The sequence below is a fragment of the Condylura cristata genome, unplaced genomic scaffold, assembly GCF_000260355.1.
Source record: "Condylura cristata isolate star-nosed mole 26May11 unplaced genomic scaffold, ConCri1.0 scaffold00008, whole genome shotgun sequence".
Classification (NCBI taxonomy): Eukaryota; Metazoa; Chordata; class Mammalia; order Eulipotyphla; family Talpidae; genus Condylura; species Condylura cristata.
Window position 1 is genome coordinate 63,032,949 of NW_004567109.1, and position 26,490 is coordinate 63,059,438.

At 55.9% G+C, this 26,490-nt stretch overlaps 2 protein-coding genes across 2 annotated transcripts in view; one reads left to right on the forward strand and one right to left on the reverse strand.

Moving 5' to 3' along the window:
* The first annotated feature begins 575 nt into the window (after positions 1–575).
* PRR7 (proline rich 7 (synaptic)) lies at positions 576–9,213 on the forward strand. The gene is made up of 3 exons (XM_004679268.2): positions 576–729; positions 7,793–8,442; positions 8,663–9,213. Exons 2-3 carry the CDS (start codon positions 8,025–8,027, stop codon positions 9,058–9,060), a joined length of 816 nt encoding a protein of 271 aa, XP_004679325.1. The 5' UTR covers positions 576–729; positions 7,793–8,024; the 3' UTR covers positions 9,061–9,213.
* A 317-nt stretch (positions 9,214–9,530) lies between these two features.
* The window catches only part of DBN1 (drebrin 1), a 23,265-nt gene continuing 6,305 nt past the window's right edge, over positions 9,531–26,490 (reverse strand). Inside the window, exons 2-16 of the mRNA XM_012722143.1 lie at positions 23,935–23,992; positions 22,260–22,315; positions 21,555–21,667; positions 21,314–21,388; positions 20,838–20,984; positions 20,643–20,720; positions 20,246–20,397; positions 20,089–20,152; positions 13,577–13,636; positions 13,365–13,488; positions 12,475–12,612; positions 11,984–12,154; positions 10,997–11,655; positions 10,593–10,695; positions 9,531–10,422 (exon numbers count right to left, since the gene is read on the reverse strand). Of these exons, the coding sequence (XP_012577597.1) occupies positions 10,352–10,422; positions 10,593–10,695; positions 10,997–11,655; positions 11,984–12,154; positions 12,475–12,612; positions 13,365–13,488; positions 13,577–13,636; positions 20,089–20,152; positions 20,246–20,397; positions 20,643–20,720; positions 20,838–20,984; positions 21,314–21,388; positions 21,555–21,667; positions 22,260–22,315; positions 23,935–23,992 (2,069 nt within the window). The 3' untranslated portion in view covers positions 9,531–10,351. The remainder of the gene's footprint in view (positions 10,423–10,592; positions 10,696–10,996; positions 11,656–11,983; positions 12,155–12,474; positions 12,613–13,364; positions 13,489–13,576; positions 13,637–20,088; positions 20,153–20,245; positions 20,398–20,642; positions 20,721–20,837; positions 20,985–21,313; positions 21,389–21,554; positions 21,668–22,259; positions 22,316–23,934; positions 23,993–26,490) is intronic.

A 26,490-nucleotide genomic window follows, 5' to 3' on the forward strand; every position in this document is an offset into this window, starting at 1 on the left:
GAAATGAGCAGGGGTCATGAACTCGGAACTGGTTCCTCTGCCCTGTGCTACTTCTTATTGGCCAAGTGATGATGCATGCTTGGGGGGCTGGGGGTGGGGGTGATATTGGGAGAGGTTTGAGTTCGAAGAGGCCGTATTTTCGCGGTTGGAGCCACGCTGGGGTGCCTGCCTGCGCCAACCCCTGCCCACTGGATGCGGGCGAGCCCTCTCAGGATGTGGAGGGGGGGGGGGGTGCGGACGTGTGAGTGCCTTCCGGGTTGAGCTGTTGTGGGTCGGGGGTTTTTGATCTGAGCTGCTTAACTGAGCATCCTGTGTTATGCCCATTGCGGGCCCCGGGTGCCTGCGGTGCCCACGTCCGGACAGGCCAGGAGCTGTGTGGCGTGGAGCGTGCGTCCCTGTGCAGGGTGAGCCCGGCGCGCGGAGTCTGGGCGCGGCAGACTCGCCCGACGCGCCGGGCCCTCGGTGCTTCCCGGGTCTGCCTCGCCGTCCGCGAGTGGTTGGGGGTGGGGCCCGCTACCGGCTGCCGCGCGCGCGCACGCCGAGCTCGGGACGCGCCGTGTACGCGCCCGTGCGCGCCCCGCGCTCCAGCCCAGCGCTGGGAGCTGCCTTCGCTGCCACAGTCTGCTCCCCCGGCCGCCGCCGCCTCCCCCAGGCCGGGGGCTCTGTCCGCTGGGCCCGCGCCGCTCGCCCCGAGCCAGGAGGACGAGCTCGAGGAGGATGCCTGGGCCCGTGAGTACCGCGGAGGCGGCAGCGGGCCGGCGGGCACGGAGCGCGGGTGGAACATGGTCCTGGGTTGAGCCCCTCCCCACGGGATCCTCGGCGCCTTGGCCGGGGGTCGCCGCCCCGGACCCCCGCCCCGGCCAGCCCCTCTCGCAGCCCACTCTAGAGAGAGGGAGGAAAGAAGGGAGGGAGAGGGAGGGCGCCAGAGAGCGAGAGAGCCAGAGCCGGGCGCGAGCCGCCACCGGTTCGCTTGGAAACGGTTGCCACAGCAACGGGGTTGCGCTCCCCAGCAACGCGGCTGTGGGGCGGCGACGCCCCCTCCTACCCCTTCCCTACCCCCACCCCACGCGGGGCCGCAGCCCCCGGGGCGAGGGGGTGCGGGGAGTCCCCTCCCCCGGTGGGGGAACCAAGCTCCTCTAGCCCTGGGGGTGCCTACCTCTATAGCCCGTCGAAGGTGGGGGTGGGGGGGGACAGCCCAGTGGGCACGAGCTGGCTCCCACGTGGCTGCAGTCGTCGCAGCAGGGCTCCTGGGGTGGCTGCAAATATGGGGGCGGCCTGCGGGAGAGGAGGCATGGAGGCTGGGCCCAGGGTCTGTGCCCAACCACCACCACCATCACCACTACTGGCCTGCCAAATGGGCTGACCCTACCTAGGTTCCCCGGAGGCCATGTTCCTTACCAGAGAGAAGAAAGAAACACTCATCCCTGTTCCTCATGGCCAGGGCATATGCCAAACCGCGACTCACCCTGCAGGCGGTGGGTCTCTGCTCCCAGTTCCAAGCCACCATTCTTGGGGAGGGGTGGGAGCAACGTGGGCAGGAGCAGAGGAAAGGACATTGCTGATCCAGGAAAGCCGAAGCCCAGGCCAAACCGGAGCGCCCCAGCCCATTGTCCCTCCATCACAAGTGTCTCTTTCTTGTCTGAGCACAAAGCCCAGACTGTTGGGTGGTGTGCAGGTTGGCCGGCCAGCAGGCCAGCACCACATGGAGATGCCCTGTCCTCCAGAGGAGCTCCTCTGGGAGAAGAGTGGCCGCTGAGTCAGAGGAAATGACCCCTGGCTCCCCTCCCCACCTCCCCTCGGTGAGCAGCATACTAGGGAAAGAAATTGCCCTTTTGCCAGCTCTCTGGGCTTGACTCAGCAGATGCCAAGCCTGACTACAAGCCTCCTTGGACCCAGCGTCCCAATGGTAACAGCCATCCTTGGGTTTCCTTTATCCAGGGAGGTGTCCTGGACATTGGTGACATTGCTGTGAACATCTACTGCCCCCACGGCTCTGGGGTATTTGGTTCCTAACATCTAAGCTATACTGAGCACCCATAGGGGCCACCAGCATGGGCCCAGTTTTGTGAATTGCTTTTCCTATCCCCAGGGCTGCATGGTGATCAGACCAGAGAGCCGACACATGAGGACATCAGATGCGCATAGATAGGTGGTCCCTAAGGCAGGCTGTCTCCCACAGGCAGGAGAGCCTTTGGAGTTATTCCCAGGCTCCTTTCATTCTGCTCCTGCTCTGTTTGAGACCTGTGCTGACTGCCCTGCATTCATTATCTCCTAACCCTTACCACAGTGGTGCAAGGTAAGTTTATTATCCCCATTTTAGAGATAAAGACTCCCAAGCTCAGGGAGGTTAAGTGACTTACCCAAGGTCGCACAGTTAGGAAACTGTGGAGCTAGATTCCCAGTGGAGGTTTCTCTGCTCAGCATAATAGCTCCTGTAATCCAGGCAGAAGAGAACTGTGGAACGTTCTAGAAGAAGATTCTTAACCTTTTCCCACATTTTCTCCAATGAAGAAACTCTTCAGGCCTTACTACATATTTCCAGAAAATTCACCCAGATTCTTGTCCTCCCCCTGACTGTTTGACCTCCCACTCTATATTCTCTTTCTGGGGGGAGATTCGGTACCTCAACCCCCTAGAGCCCAAGCCTTAGTCCTTGGTGTGTGGGCTCTCTGGTCTGATCACCTTGTAACCCTGGGTATAGGAGAAGCAATTAGCAAAACTGAGCCCATGCTGGCGGCCCCTATAGGTGCTCAGTATAGCTTAGGTGTTAGAAACCCAAATTCCCCAGAGCCGTGGAGGCAATAGGATGAGTGAAGTAGTCAAGGAAGCTGCTGGGCTGCAGTTTGTGTCACCGTGTGAGTGTGGGCTTGGGACAAATGACTGCATTGTTCAGCTTTTAAATATTGGGCTAGAAAATCCAGACATTTGTGTAAAATTTGTGTTTTAAATGTTGGCAACTAGTCAGGATGTTTTTTAAAAATTGGCTGTAGGCCAACAAAGTGCATCCCTGAACTGGGTCCTGAGACCTCTGGTCCCTGATAAAGTGACCACAGCTTTGGCTGGCTCACCCCCAGGCTGGCATATAAGTAGCATCTCCACTGGGTTCCACATTGGCGCCTCTTGAGGTGCTGGCATTGGGTGTGCCATGTGCAGCTGCATATGCTGGTGTTGAAGCACTTTCACATCCCTCATCCCTTGGCATCATCGCACTGTCTCATGCCCGCCTTAGGGTGAAGAAACTTCAGCTCAGCTTGGGAGTAGCCACCAGGATGGAGTCAACAGCTTAGTTAGGGAGGAAGCAGGACTTGAGCCCATGGTTCCCCTTCAGTGTTCTGTAGGCTTTACCAGGCTGTCCCTCAGAAAAGGGTATTGATGTTTCCCCCTGACCCAGTGTGACCATATTCCTTGGAGGGGACAGGTCACTGTGCCTGCAGTAGGTGAGCGGATGCAGGGTTTGGTCTTTGGTATCAGTGCCAGAGCTGAGCATGATGACACTGACCCAAGTAAGGCCTGTCTGCCCACAAACCCATGAGGACTGGTCTGTTGTCCTGTTTGCAGCTTCCCAAGGCCTGGCTTCCCAGCCTAGTGCCAGGATTGGGTCACAGAGGTGCTGCCTGTGAGAGCTGTGAGCTGAGGCTGTGGCTCACCTTCCAAAGGGAGTCTCGTCATCTCAGGCCTGGCGTACTGGTGGCCGGGACAACTCCTGCCCTGTTGTTTTGGCCTCAGTTCATCTGTGCTGGTGTGGAGGAGTATAAAAAGTCACCAACGCCTCCCCGAAATGCCCTCCTTGCCAGAAGAGTGACTGTGCAGTCCACCTGGGCTCCCTACCACCTGCTGTGTGGGCCTGAGCCAGCAGCCTCCTCACTTGGGCTTGGGCTTGGCATGTACAGGGCATGCAGCACAGGTAGCAGCCACCCTCCCCACCCCACCCCGCCTGATCCCTGCCCTTCACTTGACCAGCAGCTCCAGCCTCCCATCCACTGCTGGCCAGAGCCCTACCCACACCTGCACGCAGTCCTTTCCTTTTACCCACCTAGATGGACCAGTCCTCTGCTGGCTTACAGACCACCAGGCAGGGCTGAGAGTTGGGTGCTGTCATTTTGATGACTGGCTGACATTTCCAGGAATGAACCAGATACAGACCCAGCTCTTGAGGTATTCCCTGTCTTACTGCCAGATAACTGGTCACCACCAGCCACTCCTTCCATGAGTGGTGACTGGGTAACTGTGCCAGATGTTGAACACAGGCCACAACGGCACACCATGATGTCACGGGGCTGCTCATCCAGCCCTGGGATGTGAAGTAGTCGGGGACGCCCTTCCCACGGTGAAGCCTGGGTGAAATGGGCAATGTGAAGTGGGCAGGTTGAGCAGGATACAGCATGGAAGTAGAGAGAGCAGTTCTAAGAAAGGTAATGGAAACCTGGATGATGGTGCCTGGCCAGCTCAGTGACAAAGGAAGCCAAAGGAAGTGGACAGAAAGTGAGGGGAAACCACACCTTGTGTAGAAAGCACAGGAGTTGGCAAGATGGAGTGAATGGTGGGTCTCTGGCAGAGGTAAAGGACCAGAGTCTAAGTGTGGGTTACTTGGGGTCTTGGTGCACAGAGGTGATAGGGTAGGTGTTCACAAGGGTGCCCTGGGTCCTAGGATGAGAGATCTGTGACCTCAGATTTACTCTCTTTGAGTCCAGTCTCTCCTCTGTCAAATGGAAAGAATTTTACCTACCTTCATAGGGTAAATGCAGGAACTGAGTGGTGATGGCCCTTAGGCAGGGAGCACCGTGGATACACATGTCTCTGCATCCCTGGCCAGAGGTCACTATCATTAGAGCTAATTTTGTTAGATGGCTCCTCACTGTTGAAATGGATTAGCACAACCTTCATCAGGGTCACTGGAGAGAAACTAAGAGTCTGGAGGTTAAAGATCACTCCACTGGGTCTTGCTTTCATCTCCCTGTTCTGTTCCAAGGGAGTGTGTAGGCTGAAATAGTCCTAAAATATATAGATAGTCCTTAAAAAATGTTCCAATACAAAATGATGTAAAAATAAACTATAAAAAAATGTTCCAATAACTTGCAAGAAGGTAAGAAAAGAAGAGGAAACAGAAAGCAAATAAAGAAATGGCAAACTTAAGGATGGATCTATCTGAAGGACACGGGCACGGCTGGAGTTGGCCCAGTGACCCAGTGGCAGGTATTTGCTATGAAGGAGACAGGGGTAGCTTTGAGCAAGAGACTGCCAGACAGGGTCTGTGTCTGCACGGCTCTCCAGCTGTAGGCAGGGGCCTGCATAGAGGTTTGGAGGGCTGAAGGGACTGCTGTTTGGGGGGATTTTGCGAAGCCTGGTCTAAAAAATTTTGGTGTGTGTGTGTATGATGAATCTTGTGGGATAGATGAGACTGTACTGAAAATTGGTGACCTGAAAATTTCAGGGGCTAGATCAAAGCAGGATTCTACTAACCCTCTGGGGCTGTCATAGCACCACTGAGTGAAGCCACAGTATGTGGCAGGGAATATTGAACATCAGCCCCCCCAACACACACACACACCCTCAAACTGAGCACTGAGGCCAGAGTGGGTCATGGGGCAACTCAGTTTGAGGCCTCACACAAGAGAGTGCTTCTTTTGAACCCATCCTGCCTAGGCTGTAAAATGCAGCCTGCCTCCTGGCTGAGAGGCCACAGCGGTATCACCAGGTCTTGGGTATGGCCTGCCTTAATGGCCAGTCCCTGTCCAAACTTATTTTGGAGCTGCCATTCCATTGCTCCTTCACCCTGTAGCCTTTTTTCCACTCTTGACTGAGGATCGGGTAACCTGAAGCTCCAGGGCCTTAGAGGGAAGGAATAGGAAGGGCCCTTTTGGCTGTAAGCCGGCCTGTCTCCCCACTGACCCAGGGCGGCCAAGTCCTCATGTGTTGAGTGTTCACAGACACCGGACTTTTCATTTCCATCTCAGCAGGTAGGGGAGAGGTTTTACCTGGATTTTGAATTTCAATACAGTCTAAATTCTAGCTTCTCTCCTTATTAGCTGTGTGACGTAGGGCAGGTCATTTCCTCCTGTGAGCCTCTCTAATCTGTCTCATGGGTAGGACCTCTAGGGAGCAGATGGTGTTGAAGATCATATGAATGTGTGTAAAAGGCCTAGAATAGGCCTGACATGCAATGGGTTGTCCTTAAGATTTCTCTAATTCGGTTAAATCCCATCACCTCCAGTCCCAGAAATATGCTTTTGCGACCCATAGGCCTACAAGCCCTCCAGTTAATATCAGCTTCCTCAGAGCATTCTTGAAAATTCCTGTGGGCTCAAGAAAAGGAGAACAACAGATTTAATTAACTCCCAGTGACTGGCAGCATCGTGTTTCTATCTGGGCTGCGTCGCCATGGCAGCCTCATGGTGGGGTTGTGGAGGGGGCGGGTGGAGCTATTGTTCCTGCCATTGTCTGTTCTGGAACGCAGGCACCGGAGAAAGAGACTGGCACAAGCACCAAGTGGCACATGACACAAGGCAACCAAAGAGTCAGACAGGAGCCATCTGGGGAGAAGTGTGGCGTGATCTATGGCCTGGCTTCCCCCCAGCTTGCTCCCAGACTAAGACAGCTCAGTCCAGGAGCTACGTGTGTGTGCACCTTTGGACATCTAAGGATGGATGTCTGTGGGGCTCCTGGATGGGCCCCAAAAGCTCAAGCAGCAGCTCTCACCCACTCCATGCTAGGGCATTGGCTGGACTTGGGTTCAAATTACATCTTTGCTAACTGCTAACACAGCTAATTGCTTTCCCCTTTCCCTCATCTACAAAGTAGGAATATTCCAGTTACCACAAGGGTTTTGTGTTAAAGTCCCTGGGTAAGTAAGATATTCCGGAAGGGCTCATTTCTGTTCTGCCAGCAGTCAGGCAAGGGCCCCTCCTATACAAGTTTCCCTTGAACCAGAGCTGCCCATTTTGGATGATGCAGGACTAGGGAGTATTAAAAAAATTGAGGGAAAGTGATGGAGCTAGAAGCACAAGGCCAAGTGGGGGTGCATGGAAGGGTAGGAAGCACTGGAAGCCACGAAGGAGCTGGGATCTGGCGGGCGGAGGCGCCTAGAGGAAGGGAAGAGAGGGAGCTGCCCACGCCTGGCGGCACAGACAAAGGCAGAGTTGGTGGCTGGTGGCGCGCAGTAGCAGCCAGAACCTCATGCCCAGGCCCCCCCCACCCCCCACTTCCCAACCCCCCCGGCGAGTACGGAGAGGCCTTGTTGCAAGCGCAAGGTTCCAGGACTCGGGGCAGCTGGCAATGGGAGTGCATACATGGTCTAGAGTGCCAGGACTGCCAGGCATATGCACAAAGCTGAAGCTGGGCACCAGCGCAGTGCTTTTGGGGCTCCAGGTAGACCAGCATTCCCCACCGCAAAGCAAGCGCACCGACACTCCTCTTCGGCTTCCTGGGGAAGTCTGCCCCCGGGTCTCTTACACCCTTGCTGAGCTGGGGGATCCTATGCCGGGGGACAGGGCATGTGGGAGGCAATTTTCGGCTCACTGAGCCGAGTCCGACCTTCGCGCGCCCTCTTCTGGCCCTTGGCGTCCCCTCTGCACCGCGGTTCAGCTGCAGCGGCTCCCGGGTCTCAGATCCGGGAAAACCCTGCCGGGGAAACCTCGAGGCGTGACGTCATCCTCCCCGATGATGTCACCGGGCCCCTGGAGAGCTCGGGGTTCCCGCAGAGGCGGCTTCCCCGGGACTGCGCAGGGCATCAGGCGGTCAGGGAAGTCGTCGAGGGATGCATCAGCCCTTCACCGCGCCCGTGTCTGCCCCACAGGTCCCGCGCGGCCCCGGGTGAAGCACGCCGCGCACCCGCCGGCGCCATGGGAAGGAGCGGGCGCCGCTGCTGCTGTCCCCCGCCGACGCGCGCAAGTCTTGAGCCCCGCCGCGGGCAGCCCCCGGCCGCGGGTCCCGGAGTGACGCTGGCGGCACCTGGGAGCGTGGCGCGGGTCCGGGGCCACGTGGAGGAGCGCTGTGTCCAGTGAAGCAGCCGAGGACCCGCCGCCGCCATGGTTATGTCCCAGGGCACCTACACGTTCCTTACGTGCTTTGCGGGTTTCTGGCTCATCTGGGGTCTTATCGTCCTACTCTGCTGCTTCTGCAGCTTCCTGCGCCGCCGCCTCAAACGGCGCCAGGAGGAGCGTCTACGTGAGCAGAACCTACGTGCCCTGGAGCTGGAGCCCCTGGAGCTGGAGGGCAGCCTGGCGGGGAGTCCCCCGGGCTTGGCACCGCCGCCGCCACCGCACCGCGGCCGCCTCGAGGTGCCGGCGCACGCGCATCAGCACGTGCATGTGCACCCTCTGCTGCACCACGGGCCCGCGCCGCCGCACCCGCACCCGCACCCGCACGCACACCACCACGCGCTTCCGCACCCGCCGCCGCCACACCTCTCGGTGCCGCCGCGGCCCTGGAGCTACCCGCGCCAAGGTAAGTACCGACCCGCGCCAGGGGGCGACCAGGGCCTCCCTGGGTGAGCCGGGGTCTCGGCAGCGGGGCAGGCTCGCTGCTGACCAGCGAGGCTTTTTCTGGACAGCTTCCCGGATAACCTAGGTGGAGGAAGCGGGCTGGGTCTGGGGTTGGCAGCTGGCACACGCCTCCGAGGGAGGCTGGGAGCTGGTTGCCACTGGGGCCAATTCTCATTCCGCAGCGGAATCGGACATGTCCAAGCCCCCGTGCTACGAAGAGGCGGTGCTGATGGCCGAGCCCCCGCCGCCCTACAGCGAGGTGCTCACGGACACGCGCGGCCTCTACCGCAAGATCGTCACGCCCTTTCTGAGCCGCCGCGACAGTTCCGAGAAACAGGAGCAGCCGCCGCCCAGCTACAAGCCGCTCTTCCTGGACCGGGGCTACACGTCCGCCCTGCACCTGCCCAGCGCCCCACGGCCTGCGCCGCCCTGCCCTGCGCTCTGCCTGCAGGCGGACCGCGGCCGCCGGGTCTTCCCCAGCTGGACCGACTCGGAACTCAGCAGCCGGGAGCCCCTGGAGCACGGAGCTTGGCGCCTGCCGGTCTCCATCCCCTTGTTCGGGAGGACTACAGCCGTTTAGAGGCGGGGCCCACCCGCGGACTCCTGGCCTGACTGCGGGGCTTTTTAAATGCTTCCCTTAGACTTGGGGGAGGGGGGGAAGGGAGGGAGGGATTTCTTACCCCGTTTGTTACATTTTGAGGATAATAAAGGTGTGTGATCTGGTTTGGTACAAGCGGAGGGGGCACGCACTGTTTGCTCCCAAAAAGGTTCTGGTGGCCAAGCGTGCCACCAGTGGAACACAACCAGAATACACTTTTTGTCTACAAGCTGACCCGAAAGCACAGAATTAACACCTGGGGTCAACCTTCAAACCAAGGATGGTTCCCCTGGGACCTCAACCCCACCTTCCCTGCCCTTGACTTCACTGAGGAAAAGCACTGTCTTTCTGCCCAAGTGGTACAATTGGGATGGGGTCGGGGGGAAGGTGTTATAGGGGTGGGAAGGAGTGGCCCACCCCAGAACAGCCCCTGGAGGCCGGGAGCACCAGGCCCGAAGGGATCTGGATTTCTTTATTAACAGACATGAGCACGACCCGTTACAGAAGTTTGTGCTTTCCAAAAAACAGTTATGGAACGTGAAAAAGGAACCCAAGCAAAGAGGGAAGAGTTGGGGAAGGGACACCCAAGCCCTAGGCCCCACCCATAGCCCTGACCTGAATCTCACCTAGGGCCTCCAGCCTGGGACCTGCCCAGCAGGAGGGGGCAGGAAAGGGCTGGGGAGCTGGGGGGCCCCAGCTGGGCCTGCTACTTCCTTTGGGCCAGGCAGGAAAGGGTCAGGAGAAGGGCGGGGAAGGGGTCCCAGGGAGCCAGAGCCCACGAGCCATTTATTGCCATGTTTTAAAATTCGTGCAAAATATCTGAAGCCCTGGACAGAGAATACAAAGTGATTATTTTTCCAAGAAACATAAAACTAGGAAAGAGGTGGGGGACATTTTCCCACCAGAGCTCCCCCCACGCCAGGCCCCAAGCAGGGTGAGGCCTCCACCCCCGCCAGCTGAGTGAGCAGGGAGGACTAAGAGCTACAATCAGGACCGGGCGGGAGGGGGTGGAATCTGCAACAGCGTCTCAACTACCAACGGGAGGAAAACCAGTCAACTGTACAAGAAGTCTCCTATCAACTTTAAAAAAAAGAGAAAAGCTGTAAAAGTTGGGCCCTGTGGGTAGGGAAGCGGCCACGTCCCGGCCAGGGCCGGATCCGGAGTGGGTGCCAGGCGGAGCTGCTGCAAGTGCAGACGTGATGGGCCGTCTGGCCGCAGGCCGGCACAGGTGGGCGGCCTTGGCAAGGGCAGCCTGAGCCTGCTGGCGCCTCGGCTAATCACCTCCCTCGAAGCCCTCCTCTTCTTCAGGTACTGGGTCTGCATCCCAGCAGGTAATGTCGATTTCTGGGGAGTTGGGAAGAAAGGTGGGTTAAGGAGATGGCCCAGTAGACGGTTCTGTCAGCCAACTCTGGGAGCTCTGTGCTCACTGTTAGCGTGCAGCTGGGGGCTACTTGCTCACAGCTGAAACCCAGCATCCCCACCTGAAATTTTCCCATCACCATCCCCAGTACTACCTGGAGGCTTGTTGTAGAACACAGGAGGTGGAGCCTTTGCACACAGCTCTTCTGATTGGGCAAATTCCTCCTCCTGTGATTGGCTGAAGTACCCCTCACTGGCCTGCTGGAGGAAAACACCAGGTCACTGGGCCCCACCCAGCAGGACTAAGGCTGACCTACCAGGCCTGGGTTGGTTTCTCTAGCAACCAGTGATTCCAGCAGCAGTTGCCAAGGAAACAGATGCCTACCTTGGGAACAAAAGCATAGCTGGCCCAGGGAAAGGGATGGTAAAGGAGCTTCCCCTAATTATGTGGGTCACTGAGAATAGGGGAGGGACTGCTGCAAGTCCCAGGAATGCAGGGTCCACTCCCTGCACCAGCCCTGACTCCCAGCCCCCCACTACTAAGCTGCCCCTGCCCAACCTGGGTCCCCTCCTTCTGGGTGGTCTCGCCATTGGTCAGCAGGTGGGGCTCTGACTCCAGCTCTGGCTCCTGATCCAACTCTTCTAGAGCTGAAGGCAGAGTTGGAGCCTGGGAAGCAACCAGGGGCTCCCCTTCTATTTCCTCCTCTGGGTCACAGAAGGTAGCTGGCGGCTCAGGCAGCTCATCAAAATTGAGAAGATTGGCACAGCCTTCACCTACTGGCGGCAGTGGCTCTGGAGCCACTTCGTCCAGCAGGGGTACCTCTGCCAGAGTGACCTCAGCATCCGAGGGTAGAACAGGAGCACTGGGCTCAGCATGGGGTGCAGAGGCCCCTTCCCCATTGCCAGGCCATAGGTCAATGAGGCTGGTAGCGGCGGGGGCAACAGTGTTGGCAACAGCGGTGTCAGCAGCGGCAATGGTGGTTTCAATGGTGTCAGCTGCCAGGGTGTTGGCCATGGCAGGCTCCAGAGGTGCAGCCAGGACAGCTTGCTCAGGAGATGCCATGTACATCAAGTCCTCCGTGGGGCTGCCCGGACCCCTGGGAGGCTCTGGTGCCTGAGGGGGCTCTTCCACAGGGCTGGCCCAGGCCTGAGGGGCTACCGCTCTGGCCTCCTTGCTGGTCTCTTCATTATCCAAGCCAGGGCTGGGCTCCTGGGTCTCTGTCACAGCACAGATGGGGGAGACAGGGATCAGCTCTCCCTCAGAGAAGGCTACAGACACTAGGCAGCTACCTTCCAGTACCCTGCCCACCCACTCACTGGAAGCTGGAAAATGGAGACTTCCCAATACCACTGGGCCCCTTGCCCTTTTACCTAGAGTAAGTTGCCCGCTCCTGGGAGAGACCTCGACTCACGTGGGTCTAACGCAATACACTTCCAGACCAGCGATCTGGGTGGGTGATGGGTGGCCTAGATCCCTGGGGAGTGGTTTCCATGGCCACCTGGGTTCCCAGACCAGGGGCTGACATAGCTAGAGCCCCTCACTCACCCTGGGCTGGTGGGAGTGGTGGTGGCAGTGGTGGAGGCTGTGAGGATGTGACCTCATCCAGGGCCTTCTCGATCTGCTCAGCAATGGGAGTGGAGGCCGTGCTGGAGTCAGATGGGCTCCGGGTGGGGATGGGAGTAGGCGCCATCCTCCGGTGGCTATCCAGGTGGCTGCCTGAGGAACAAACCCCGAGGCTGGTCAGTGATGGCCAAGGAGCCAGGCGGGACCAGGACTGTCCATCTTGGACCTCTCTGGAATCTGAGTGGGGGCTGGGAGCTCCCCAGGCACCCGGGGGGCCAGACCACAGCTCCAGACCCTGTAAGCCAGGCCCCTGGGGGCCAGTGCCCCTCCAGGGCCAGGGGAAAGAGGCAGGCAGTACCTGCTCTGGGGACAAACACCAGAGATCAGCAGTCAGACTGGGGGAGTGAGGCGGGGGGCTGCTGGGAAGTGGGGCCCTCCTTACCCCCCTGCCGAGGCCAGGGGCTGCTACCTACATGGGAGGGAGGAAGAGAGGTTTGGGGTGCGGTGACAGGTGATATAGGGAAAGGGAGTCCGTGGAGGGGAAGAGGAGGAAGAGGAGGAGGAGGAAGGCCCACTGTCCGAGGCCTTTATGAAAGGGCAGTACAGACGACCTGCCGAGAGAGACAGACAGAGAGAGACAGAGGACAAGAGAGGGTCAGTCACCCCCACCCCAAGGCCTCACCCGCCCCCCAGGGCTGGCCCTGGATGTCCAAGCTGCCTTCAGCCAAGGTGTATATTCAGCCAAGCTGGGCCACAGTCTCAAGCCAAAAGCCACTACCACCAGCACCAGCAACACACAGCAAGGAGCCCCCACGCAGCCAGTCTGAGCAGCACATGCCCAGGACAGCCTGCCCAGCTGGATCTCCAGCACCGGGCCAAGCACAGGGCAGGGACAGACATACCCACACCAGCAGCTAGAGTGGAAGGATGCTCTATGGGGAGACGGAAGCTGCAGAGGGAGTATCTCATTGGGAAACCCTGGGTGCAGGCGTGCAGGCTCCAGGCTGCTCCAACTCAGCCCCAGGGCAAGAGCCCACTCCACATGCACCCACAGCCCTTCAGCAAAACCTAATTCAACCCCCACAGGACTGCTCCCCGTAGCCCGGGGGAGCCTGCACTCAGGCCAGAGCTGCCCAGAAAGCCTCCAGCACTACCCACTACTCTGGCCAGGGCCCAGTAAGGCCCACCCCAGCCCTTCTCAGGCCTGCACCCAGAGGCACAATGGTGGGAAGCACATTTGATGAATGGCCTTGAATCCTCCAAGGAGTCCTTGGCAAGGCTCCCCTTCTGAGAAAGAATCCCAAAGAGGCTCAAAGCCAACACCTGAGGGGTGGGGGTCAGGCGGGAGTGGGATCAGGACTACCTGGTCGGTGGTTGAAGGGCGAGGGCACATCGCAGCTGCCTGCAGAGGCCGACGCGACTCGTTCCTGCTGCTTGAAGAACTCCCGTGGGTTGTCAGGCCTCTGGGCAATAATGGCCGCCGCCTCCTAATGGCACACGGATGGGGTGAGGGCCGGGCTGGACCTGGCAGGGCAGTCCCGTCAGCCTCACCAGCCCTGCCTTCACAGCTCTCACCTCTACTTCTGATTCTGACTTCTTCATCTGGGTTTCTTCCTCCTCATCCCGCTGGTCACCCTAGAAAACAAAAGTAATGTGTCCTGGGTACTCCATCCCACAGGAATCCCCTATTTTTGTCATGATCAGGCATGAAGGGGTGGAGATGGCCCTCTGCCCCCTTCTCCTCCCCGTCACAGGTTCCCTGTGAGCACAACTCAGCTCTTCCTGCTCCTTCACCCCTATTCAACAGGATACCCGCCGCATTTCAGGAGTGCACTCTGCTTCATAGCTAAAGCTTCTTGGACCCACCCTGCTACCTTGGACCATGGCATCATGACTGAGACCTCCTCATTTATCCCTCCTTGCTCTTATTCCCTGCTTTGTTTTCTATAGACCCTGAAAGGACCTTTCCAAAACCCAGATTATTTTTTACAGTAAATTTTTGAAAAAGATTTATTTATTTATGCATATAGAACTGGGGTACAGGCCAGAGGTGCAGGGATGATGAGAAGATTCACCAGAGACAGAGCAGGGAGCAGAACGGACAGATTGATGAAGTACACTGCTGAGGGGAGCAGCGAGTGAGACAGGAGAGGTCTGCCGTGCCATGTGGGTCACCTCCAGGGCAGAGACTGAACTTGTGCTGCAGTGGTTGTGGCTAGCTTCATAACCATTGTGCTTTAACCACTGCACCACCGGGGAGGGCCCCAAAACCCAGATATTCCCTGGTTTAAAAATCCCTCAAGGACAACAAAAGCAAAAATCAACAAGTGGTATTAATTCTAATTAAAAAGTTTCTGTACATCAAAGGAAAGCATCATCAAAACAAAAGGTGACCTACTGAATGGGAGAAGACAGAAAGACAGATGCAAATGATGATCTGAATATTCAAGATATACTAAGAACACAATGTCAAACGAAACAATCCCATTAAAAAACAGGGAAAAGAACTGAACAGACATTTTCCAAAAAATATGTACAGCTGGGCCCACCCTGGTGGCGCAGCGGGTTAAAGCACAGCACTAGGAAGCTGAAGTCACTTCCGCATGAGTTCGATCCCCGCCTGCCCCGGAGGTGACCACATGGCCAGGCAGACCTCTCCTGACCCGCCCACTGCTCCCCTCAGCAGTATACTTCATCAATCTGCCTGTTCTGCTCCCCACTCTGTCTCTGGTGAAGCCTCTCACCACCCCTGAGTCTCTGGCCTGTACCCCAGTTCTGTATGCACGAATAAATAAATCTTTAAAAAAAAAAATGTACAGCTGACCAAGGAAGGCATACATGAAAAGATGTTGAACATTATTAATCATCCAGGAATGCAAATCAAAATCACAGTGAGGTATCACTGTCAGAGTGACTACTTTCAAGAAGAGGTAACAAGTATAGGCAAGGAGAGAGAGGAAAGGGAAGCCTTAACACTCTTGTCAGTGGGAATGTGAACTGGTGTAGTCACTATGGAAGACAACGAGGATCCAAAAATAAAAACAGAACTGCCGTATGATCTAGCCACTGTGTATTTAACCAAAGGAAACAAAAAAAATGTATGCACCCCCATGCTCAATACAGCATTATTAATACTAGCCAAGGCATGGAAACAACCTGTGTCCACTGAAGGATAAATGGGTACTTGTGGAATACTACTCAGACATAAAAAGGAGGCTGTCTTGCCACATGTGAGGCACATGACAAGTCTTCAAATCCTGAGGACATTATACTAAATGAAGTACGTCAGAATGAGAAATACAGTGTGAGACTATGATTTCAATTACATGTGGAATTTAAACTCCTCTCCCTCCTCCAAAAAAAACAAGCTTATAGTGACAGAGAATAGACTAGCAGTTAGGGCAATAGGTGAAGGAGGTCAGAAAGTACAAACTTCTAGTTACAAAATAACTAAATCCTGGGGAATGTATGTATAGGATAGTGACTATAGTTACTGATATCTTATCATAACAAGTTGCTAACACAGATTTTTTTCAAAAGGAAGGCTTCCATGAGCCACAATAAGTATTGGCTGAATATGGCCCACACGTGATTTTTGTTTTGCTGGTATCCTGTTTTTAAATACATTACACTTCAAAACCAGTAAAGTTCAACATGGGGATCTTTGTTGAAATGCCAGAAGCTCTGGCAGCATTGGGCTACCACACCCCCCAAGTAGCTACTAGTCAGAGCTATGCTGTCGCCCGCCAAGTCCACCCCACCCCGTACTCGTACCACATGTCCACTTCACTATGTTTCAGGACTACAACCCTAGTTTTGTGGGGTACACATTCCCACCCCCTGCTGTATCTAGCCACTGCGCCCTGACTTGTCCACATACCCTGTGACATGAAGATATCAAAGGGTCTGCACAGTGTAGTCGAAATTCCTAGAATATGCATACCATTTCCCACCTCCATGCCTTGGCTTGGGAGAGGACTCTCTTACTCTCCGGATGCCTGACCCCCGCCTGTTCTAACCCTTCTTGTTTCCAGCCTGAGCATGAGCACTGGCTCTTGGGAAGAAGCCGTTGGATCCCATGAGGTGTTCCAGGCACACTACAGATAGTCCCAATTCCCTGTCTCTGGGATCAGCTCTCCAGAGGCAGATTGAAATGCACTGCTAAGGAGAGCAGCGGGAAGGACAGGAGAGGTCTGATGTGCCATGTGGATCACCCCTTGCCAGGGATCAAACTCACATTGAAGCACATGCAGCTAGTTTCACATTGCTGCACTTTAACCCCTTGCGCGAACAGGGAGGCCCTGTCGTTTGTTTTTAAAGATTTATTTTATTTATGCATTTAAGAGCTGGGGGTGTAGGCCAGAGGTGTGGGGGAGGTGGTGGTGAGAGGATTCACCAGAGACAAAGTGGGGAGCAGAACAGGCAGATTGACTGAACTCTCACTGCTGAGGGGAGCAGTGGGCACTGCCTCTGTGGGTGACAGTGAATGTGACAGTAAATGAAAACTCAGGTCTCTGGGTACCTGGCCAGCAGAAGGTTTCAGCTGGTACACATCTGCTCAAATGAACTCACTCTACCAAAAGCCTCTTAACTGTTGCCCCTTGGTATCCCTGTGGCCAATGGGACAGAAGGGACTGGTATGAGACAAGAAAAAGCTGTAGGTTAAGGTGCTGAAGTAAAAGGGCACATACCACAACCTTTCATGTCATAGTGCATTAGGTAACCCTCCTCACGACTGTCACTCCAACTACAACTTTGTGTCTACATGAATGAAATGTAAACTTCTCTGGCCTTGCTCTTCTCTCCCCAACTTTCCCCTGATCTTTGTCCACTGCACTCTAGTCAGGGCTTTGCTTTCTCGTAAAGTACAATCTACCAGTCTTTGCTGATACTCTGTCCTCTGCTAGAGTAATCTTGCAAGGTTCCTCTCTCTTGTTCAAAAAATGGCCAGAGACAACTTACCACAAAATTCAAACTACCGGGCCCTCCCTGGTGGCGCAGCGGGTTAAAGCACTGCACTGAGAAGCTAAAGCCACTTCCACATGAGTTTGATTCCCGCCTGCCCCGGAGGTGACCACATGGCCAGGCAGACCTCTCCTGACCCGCCCACTGCTCCCCTCAGCAGTGTACTTCATCAATCTGCCTGTTCTGCTCCCCACTCTGTCTCTGGTGAAGCCTCTCGCCACCCCTGAGCCTCTGGCCTGTACCCCAGTTCTGTATGTACAAATAAATAAATCTTTAAAAAAAAAAATTCAAACTACCAACAATGTGAACAGCACCAAAATAAGTTAGGAAAATGGGCAGCACAGAGCAATACAGTAACCCTCAAGGTCAAGAGCACTGGAGTACTTGAGTCCTTTCAAATACATGGGCGCCCCCTGGCAGCTGAAGCAAAAAGGGCACTCAGACAAGAAATGCAATTCTTAGAAAAGAGTAAGCAGAATAAGCTTTCTTAAGCTAAGAGTAAACACTTCACTGTTCTAAATCCTAAAGTTTCTCATTTGGAACATTCCTTGCAAGACCTGTGATTATACAGCCATCACACTGACGTGTTTGTTAGAAAATCCACTGTCACAGTCACATTTCCATAAAAATAAGCTTTTTCAGGACCTCACTGGTAGCACAAGGGGTTAAATCTCAGCACTATGAAGCTATCCACAGCCACTGCAGCACAAGTTCGATCCCTGGCCAGGGAGGTGACCCATATGGTGCAGCAGGTCTCTCCTGTCCTGCCCACTGTTCCCCTCAGCAGTGAGAGTTCAGTCAATCTGCCTGTTCTGCTCCCCACTTTGTCTCTGGTGAATCCTCTCACCACCACCTCCCCCACACCTCTGGCCTACACCCCCAGCTCTTAAATGCATAAATAAAATAAGTCTTTAAAAACAAACGACAGGGCCTCCCTGTTCGCCCAAGGGGTTAAAGTGCAACAATGTGAAACTAGCTGCATGTGCTTCAGTGTGAGTTTGATCCCTGGCAAGGGGTGACCCACATGGCACATCAGACCTCTCCTGTCCTTCCCGCTGCTCTCCTTAGCAGTGCATTTCAATCTGCCTGTTCTGCTCCCCACTCTGTCTCTGGTCAATATTCTCACTGCCCCTGCACCTCTGGCCTGCACCCTAGTTCTAAGTGCACAAATTAATAAATTTAAAAACAACAACAACAAAGGGTATTACCAGCCTTAAAAAAGGAGCAGCATTCTGATGATATTGAACACATTATACTAAGGGCAATAAATCAGTAACGAAAGGAAAAATATGGGCCTTCCCTGGTGGGGCAAGGGATGAAAGCTAGCCATAGGCACTGTAGGGTGGGTTCAATCCCCGGCCAGGGACATGATCCACATGGTGTGGCAGACCTCTCTTGTCTTGCCAACTGTTTCTCTCAGTAGTGTATTTAGTTAGATCTGCATGTTCTGCTCCCCACTCTGCCACCAGTGAAACCTCTCACACACCCCCACCCCCTGCCATCGACCTCTGGCCTATGCCCCAGTTCTTATGTTTATTAGTAAATCTTTAAAAAAGAAAAAGGAAAAATATGGAATGATATAATTCATTCACATGAGCTTTTTAAGAGTAGTGAAATTCAAAGAAACAGTGAACAGAATGGTATTTGCCAGAGGCTGGGTGGGAGGGGATGGCGTAGTTAGTGTTTAATGGGACCAACTTTCAGTTTGGGAAGATGGAAAAAATCTGGAGATAAATAGTAGTGATGGTTGTACAACAATGTGAACATACTTAACACCACTAAAACAGTCTTGAAAAGAGCTATGATGATGAAGTCTACATTTGTGGAGGTGTGAAGCTACATTCCCCAAATTAAACAACTATGCAAATAAATAGCAAATCAGTAACATTTGGTTGACAATAAAAAAGATGGTACACTTTGTTAGGTACATTTTACTGCAATTAAAAATAAATTTAATAAATTGTAAATTAATTTAAAAAGATCTTGCCCTTCTTGATCTCTACATTTCCAACTCTACACATGGGAGGGAGGTGGCAAGGATTTACTGAATAAATGCTTGAGTATGGAATTTACCAACCACAAATTATCTCCACCCCACCCAGGGCCTGATGTGCTTGGAGTCCCTTTTTTTTTTTTTAAGATTTACTTATGCATACAGAACTGGAGGATTCAGCAGAGACAGTTCAGCAGAGACAGAGAGACAGAGTGGGGAGCAGAACAGGTGGACTGATTGAAGGACTCTGCTGAGAGGAGCAGTGGGCAGGTCAGGAAGGGTCTGCTGTACCATGTGGGTCACCTCCCTGGCTGGGGAGGTCCGCAGTAGCTGCGGACAGTTTCATAGTGCTGTACTTTAACCCCTTGTGCCACCAGGGAGGGCCCCACAATGGTCACTTAAATGACAGAAGCTGCAGGGCTGTCCTACCTCCCCTCCTCCCACCCAGTCTCCAGACAACCCTAGAACTAGTTTGAGTTCCCACAGCCCGGTATCTGTCCATCATAATCCCAAACAGACCCATATTGCGCACCCTGTGATACACTCCATGCTCAGCTACTTCTGAAGGCTAAAATTCAATTCAAAGCATGAAGACTGGACTCCGCTGCTTTCAAAGGGTTAATCCACAGATCATCCCTATGCCTGGAAGTTCAGGTAGTATCCAAGAGCAAGGGGCGCCTCTGAAGGAGACACCGCACACTTGTATACCAGGGCACAGAGCACCAGCCAAGTCATTCATGGGGCTCTGCAGTGCCTTTGTTATGGGGTTGAGACCTCAAGACTGTTAAGTACAGGAAGCACGCATGTTTAATCCATGTACGCTTGGATACAGTGAGGCCCACTGTCTAAGTGGAGGGTCGGCAGAGGGAGCTTGGCTCGTGACGGTCTAGGTCAAGGCAGACTGTCTAAAGTGTAAGCTTTTCTAGGGAGTTCTCTTTCCACAAACAGAACCAGAGCCCAGTGTCATGGGGTGGCAGGACTGATATTCCAGAACACCCCGTGTCCATGCAGAGGTACTCAGATTTCTAGCATTGTCTCTAGGTCACTGTTCTCCCCATGAGGCCCAGGAACACAGGGGCCATCCACACTTCTCTGACCAAGAAACTGGGAGTTCCAACAAAAAACTTACAAAGATAGACTGCTCCTTCAACCGCCTCTTGGCCTCCTCAGCTTCTAAAGTCTGTTGTTTCCTCCTGGAATGATAAGTGAGCATGCCCCCTTCAGGCAGGCCGCAGCTGGACACCACGTGGAGCCCGCTGGCCAGGGCGGGGCAGGGTGGGGCCCACCTGTGCTCCTCGATCTGCTGCTCCCGCTCACGGTACCGCCGCTCCCGCTCCTCCTGCTCCTGGCGCTCCTGCTCCATTCGCTCTTGCTCAAACCTGAGTCTCTCATCCAGAGCCTTCTTCCGCTCCTCTTCCTTTCTCAACTCTTCTTCCTTCTGCAACCCCCAGCGCCAAGGCAGTGTAGGGCCTCCTCTTGGGCCTGGACACCTGGCCCTGGGCCTCCCGCCCTCCCCAACCCAGGTCTGAGAGTTCAGGGGGTGAGCCCTAAGGACACCAGGCCAAAGGGCTCGCTTTTTCAGCTGTGGGAATACATGGAGTGGGACACACAGCTGAAGGGAGGAACCCAGGTTGAGAAGCCCAGAGTGATGGGGCAGGATCATGGGGTAGGATCAGGGCCCACCTTGGCCTGTTCCCAGAATTGCTCCCGGTTAATGCGCTTCATCTCCACAGCGGCATCCGTCTTCTGGTAGGTGGTGCCCTACAGAGTCAAAATGGCCCAGCATGAGCACAGAGGGCAGGCAGAGCACTCCGGAAAGCCTCCACGCCCACAGGTAAGGACTGTGAGGACCCAGGCCAGGAGGGGGTGAACACTGACCACTGGCTCCGCATTCTCATCCTCCCGCAGCCGCAGCCGGTGTAGTACAGGGCTGGAGAGCCGTGCCAGCCCATTGGAGAGCCGCTGTCCAATAGCGCCTGCATCTATGTCTTCTACACTGCTGGCATTCACGATCACATCAACGCCCTGTGGCAGGATGGGGTGTTCAGGCAGCATGGCATCCTCCAGTCACCATCCCCAGCACACCATCCCTGAGGCCGGCTGGCCAACCCCCAGAGCCCAGGCCCCACCCCAGAAGCCCAGGCCCCGCCCCAGGAGACCAGGCCCCGCCCCAGGAGACCAGGCCCCGCCCCAGGAGACCAGGCCCCGCCCCAGGAGACCAGGCCCCGCCCCAGGAGACCAGGCCCCGCCCCAGGAGACCAGGCCCCGCCCCAGGAGACCAGGCCCCGCCCCAGGAGACCAGGCCCCGCCCCAGGAGACCAGGCCCCGCCCCAGGAGACCAGGCTCCTCTGCACCTGAAAGAACTCAGCCACTTTAGCCACATGGCTGGCACAAGCACATTTTCGGGCATCTGGCACATCTTCCCCGACCTGCAAAGCATTCGGGGAAGAAGGTGTTGGTAAAAGACATTAAGGGACAGCAGCCTGAGACCCCTGGCTCTCTTCCCAGGTTCAGTGGGTTCCGTCCAGCGGTACCAGGGGGTGGATGGTGACTGCTCTGGCCTTCCACTCCCTTCCCCAGCTCAGAGCTGCATACCCAGTTGATGAGCACGTATTTTGGCAGAGCAGCTTGAGAGTCCTTGACACTGCAGAAGCCGTACATCACCTTCTGGTTCTCAAAGTGGCCCGAGAGTTCCTGTAAGCCCCCATCTGGGGGAATCAGAAGGGTGTCAGGACTCCCCCTTCCTGAACCCTTATCCACAAAGGGCCTGGAACCCAAAGCAGACTCCTTTGCAAGCACACGCCCCAGAGTCTTCTGGCCTCTAAGACCTGGAGGTCCCAGAGTTCTGGGTTATTGTGAGAGAAAGACAATAGGCAGGAGTGAGCTTTACTTTTAAATTCTCTCAGCTTAATTCTGAGGTAGGAATGAGGAAGAATATATTCACAAATCCTCCTGCCTCAAGTGGTGCTAGTGCCCATGAAGTAAAATGAAGCCTTGGGCACTGGAGAAAGTGGGGGTGATGTGGGCCACCCCGACCAACCGCTTCCCTTCTAGCTGTGTGATTTTGGACAAGTCACTCTCCCTTTCTGAAGCTCAGTCTAATAATCAACCAGGAAACAAGATTCCCTGCCACCCCGCCCTGGGGAGTGCAAGAACGATGAGAGGAAGGACACCCGCCAGACAAGTGTAGGTCTGCTGTATGCAAGTGGAGAGGTGGCCGGGAGCCAGGAAGATGGGGAAGAAAACAATCCGAGGAGGGGGCGGCAGAGAGGAAGGCAAAGGAATGGCTGGAATTCTTACCTCCTGACGCTGCAAGCTTGAGGTCATCTGAGCCATCCTCATATGTGTACAGAGCCCTGGGGGGAGGGATGAGTTGCTCAGTAAACTCAGGGCCAATTTGGGTGGGGACAGTTCTGGGGAAGAGGAGGAACACAGAGCGAACTAGAAGGGGGGGGGGTGGTTTTCTAAGCCCAGAACTCCCTGGTAGTCATGACAACAAAAATTGGTAACACTTCTGGCTGGAGTCCAGCATGGGGGTACCTGGGCCAGGTGTGGAGTAATCATAGGGTCAAAACTGCTGCCTTAGAGCTTCGCTTCAGGCAAGCCCAGGTGTCACATCCTCTGAGTCCTGGCTCCGGCAGCCTACGAGCCAGGAAGCCAGTGATGGTGTGCACTGATGGAGATTCCAAGGCGACGGTTCCTTGGTTACCGTTCCCTGGTTACCACGCTCCTTATCCCAGATTGGCCGTCGCCAGGAACCTACCTGGCGCATACGTCGCCCCTCCCCCCTCAGAGAGGGAGGAGTGAGGAAAGAGAACCTAATGCAAGCTCAGCGCTGGGCATCCCCCCGTAACCATGGCAACCCAGCAATTGGCACACGACTGGCCCACCCCAGCTGCATTCTCCAGAACACAAAGGACCCTGGGGACCCGCCCTCGGCCTCAATCTCCGCCTCTCCAAAATGGGGATGAGGTCATCTCGGTCACTCGCCCAGACTAGGTCCCTGGGTGGCTGTGCTCTAGGAGCCGCCCAGCCCCTAGGCCGCCTCCGCCCAGGCTGAAGCTGTGGCCTCCTGGGACTGGGTTAGCTTCACCAGAAAGCTGACCTAACAGCCTTCCTTCTCCTTCCTGGCTTTTTCAGCCTCAGCTTTTCTCCTAAGTTGCAGAGGCACAGCATCTGTTTCACTGGTGGGAAGGCAGACTCCTGCAGACCCACTGGAAGGACTGGTCAGGGGCCCTGAAGGCTAAGGAGTGCTCAGCCCCTTTCCATTCCCTATGAGAAAGGAGTCTAGGAGCCACCAGGAAAGCAGGAACAGAAAGGTGGAAAGGGGAAGGGAGGAGAGGTGGAAGAATAACTAGAGGAGGAAGGAAGAGAAGACCAGAAAAAGGACTGCAGGGAAGGGATAAAGAGGAATTGAAGAAGGGAAGGAGAAAAGGAAAGGAGGAGGGAAGGAGGAAGAAGAGAGGGAGAGAGAGGGGAGGGGGGAGGGGAAGCCAGCCGGTAGGAGGGTCTGGCCTAGCCCCATGAGGTCTAAATAAATCTTCCTTGCCAGGGCCAAATGGCAGGGTCCATACCCCACCCCCACCCAGCAACCTCCCTCCCCAGGCCTGGGGATTCCCCCCCCTCCCCAGCCCCTTTCCTGAAAGGGACACAGGTGGGCTGTGGGGCCAGGAGGGCCTGGTCCAACTGTTGCCCAGGCCTGAGCTCTAGCAGTTGCTTTCCAGCACAGCTGTCTCACCACCTGTCCACTGCCTTAACACACCACTGTGAACAAAGGGCCCTCAGAGAAGGGGCCCTCTCCACTCCACAGACAAGAACTGAGGCAGAATGCAGTGATCCTGGTTCCCACAAGGCTTTTGATATTGCACCTCCCTGGGAGGACTGAGGGCCCCTCCTTGCCCCGGAACACTGTCTTGCTTCTCAATCCTCTCTTGCTCGCCTCTGATCACCTATTCTGTTCATGCATGATCCTTACCTGACAGAAACCTTAGCCAAGTTCAACGCCTTCAGCAGGCCTTCAACCCTCAGTTCCACTCAGCCTGCCATTTCCAGCCAGACCCACACGGCAAACCTGGGTCACACAGAATAGTTCTATGGATATTTCCCGCCCTTGACCCTTTGCACGTTGCACGTGTGGTTCCCTTCACAGAAAGGCAAGCCTGCCTTCTCTCTAATCCTCCCACCTGCACCCTCCCTGCACTTAGCACACCCTGGAGGGACATGAAAGGCATCTGAACCCACCCCAGGTCTCAGCAGACCAGCACTCCTCAAACACATGAGAGCTATCATGCTGGTGAAGAGCTGGTGAAGCCAGCTGGTGAAGCCCCAAGGAGTCAGGAGGGGGCTCATGTCTCTACATGTCTCACCAGCTCCAACCCCCAGGAAGACCATAAGCTTTTTCAAGGTGGGCAAAGGTAGACCGACTCAGTCAATCCACGTATGTTGTTATCTGGGTTCAGGAAGCAGCCCAGAGCAACACCAGCAAGAATTTGTGATATTGACACAAACTCAGAGAAAGCAACGAGGCAGAGAAGCATGGAAGCTCATATGGAGCAGCTCCAGGGAGATCCAGGGATGGGCTGAGGACAGTTCAACCACATGAGGATGTTAGAACTGGAAGGTCCCTGAGTATCACCAGTCCTTTTCAGAAGGACCCGAGAACAGGGACTGTGTGCAGTCACAGTGAGTTATGTTAAACCCACAGCAACACTGACTCTTCCCACTATACAACCTGGCTTCCTGGGTGCCCTGCTCCCTGCACCAGCTGGGATCCATTTTTGAGGCCCACCACCTAGAAGAGAGCTCCCCCTGCCCTGTCTCTGCCACTCAAAGGCAAGCTGAGGGAGGGCAGCAGCAAGTCCCCTTTGTCCAGGCAGCAATCTTACTCAAGATGCCCTCCTCTGGCCTCTGTGTGCAGGGTCTTCCCTGAGACTTGAGACCCCAGGGTCCCCTTGTTTCTGTGCTGGACGTTCCAGGCACTCATGCCCTGTGCTGCAGGATGTAATCCTCACATTCTTTTTATGAAATGTTATCTGGCCCTTGGGAGTGCGAGGGTGCGGGTGTGCATCTGCGTGTGTCCCACACACAGCCCAGATGGGGGGGTGACGCACACTAGTGATGAATAACTCCTTTTGGCCACATGGATGCTGCTGGATGGTGGGAGCCCAGGCCTCTGCTGACAGGATGTGGGCCAGCAGTGGTTGTGTGGTCCTGTCCTGGGACATCAGAACTCTGCTTCTGGGTGGGATTGGGGGCAAATGGGATGGTGGTAGACAGTAGCACCCTAGACTAGAAGTTGATGGTGGGGGTGGGGGCGTGGACTGTGCCCCTCCCCAAGAAGGGCCCATAGCCCTCCACCAGGCCAACCCGGCCACTTGCCCTGAACTCCTCCTATGATCTCAGCCCCCTAGGATCAGTGACTGGACAACAGTGGGCAGCCTGCCCACTTAGCCTGTGCTGGCCTCTCCTGTGACTGACCTGCAGGACATGCGAGCTCGTCTCCTGCTTCATCCCTCCAGGCCTGGCTGTCAGCCAGTGCTGCAGTGCCATGGCATGGATGCCTGGTCATTTTAGCCCCTCCTCCAGCCCCCAGGTCAGTGTCCCTCCCAGCACAGGGGGGCGGCTGGCCCAAGTAGGGCCCCTCAGGTCTGCCCTCAGTCTGTGCCTCAGTTTCCTGCCTGTCAGCGGGAGAAGCAGACTAGGAAACGGAACCTGCACCTGCTCCATGAGAAGAAAATCATGGGGGGGATAATTCCTGAATGGGGCAGTGTGGAACCCCTGGGCTATCCTGCCACTCAGAGCACTCGAGCCCCAAAGCAGGTGGTGTTCTCCTCCACAGATCAAGGGGAGACAACAGCTGGAAAGGGAAGACAGGGTAGCCCAGCTCCTCTCATCAGAGCCTCTTGCCTCTGGGCCTTGGGGCTGGGGGCTCAGTGGGTGAGCCAACCCCTCCCCTCCCCTCCTGGGGCTCTCTCTACATCTGAGCATCCCTGGGCTTCCTAGCAGTACCCCAGCGGGCCCCCTAGGCAGGTACTTGGGTTCTCTGGGCATCACCCAACCTAGCTGTCTAGTCCCTGCAATCCCTTTCAGGTCGAGGGGGAGGACTCATCCCTGCCTCCTCCGCGACCCCAGAGAGGAACAGGAGTCACTCGGCGGTTGCCATGTGGCAAAGAACGTCTTTCCATCACCTCCAACTCGGTGAGGCCCCCCCGGTGGGCGGGGCGCCCGGCCCCCAACCAGCTCCGCACCTCCCCCGCCCAGGCTTTCCTTTGTGCAGTGGCCGGGCCGGGCAGGGCCCGGCAGGCTGCGCTTGCTCCGTTAGCTCGGTCCCGTCCCGTCCCCGCCCGGCCCTCGCCAGCTCGAAGGTGGCGAAGGTGGCGAAGGTGCCCTTGGTCGCCCCATGCACACCTGTGCCCGGGCCCGCGGGTGGGGTCAGGGGGCGGGGAGCCCGGGACAGCACATCTGGCCCCAGCGTCAACCTGAGCGGCCACCGTCCCCCCGCGCGACTGTGGCCGCCTCCGGGCGCTCGGGG

Excerpts from the sequence above, each read along its gene's own strand:
- PRR7 (XM_004679268.2), top strand. The coding sequence starts at position 8,025 with ATGGTTATGTCCCAGGGCACCTACACGTTCCTTACGTGCTTTGCGGGT. Across the intron at positions 8,443-8,662 it reads CTGGAGCTACCCGCGCCAAG|CGGAATCGGACATGTCCAAG; the intron begins GTAAGTACCGAC and ends CTCATTCCGCAG.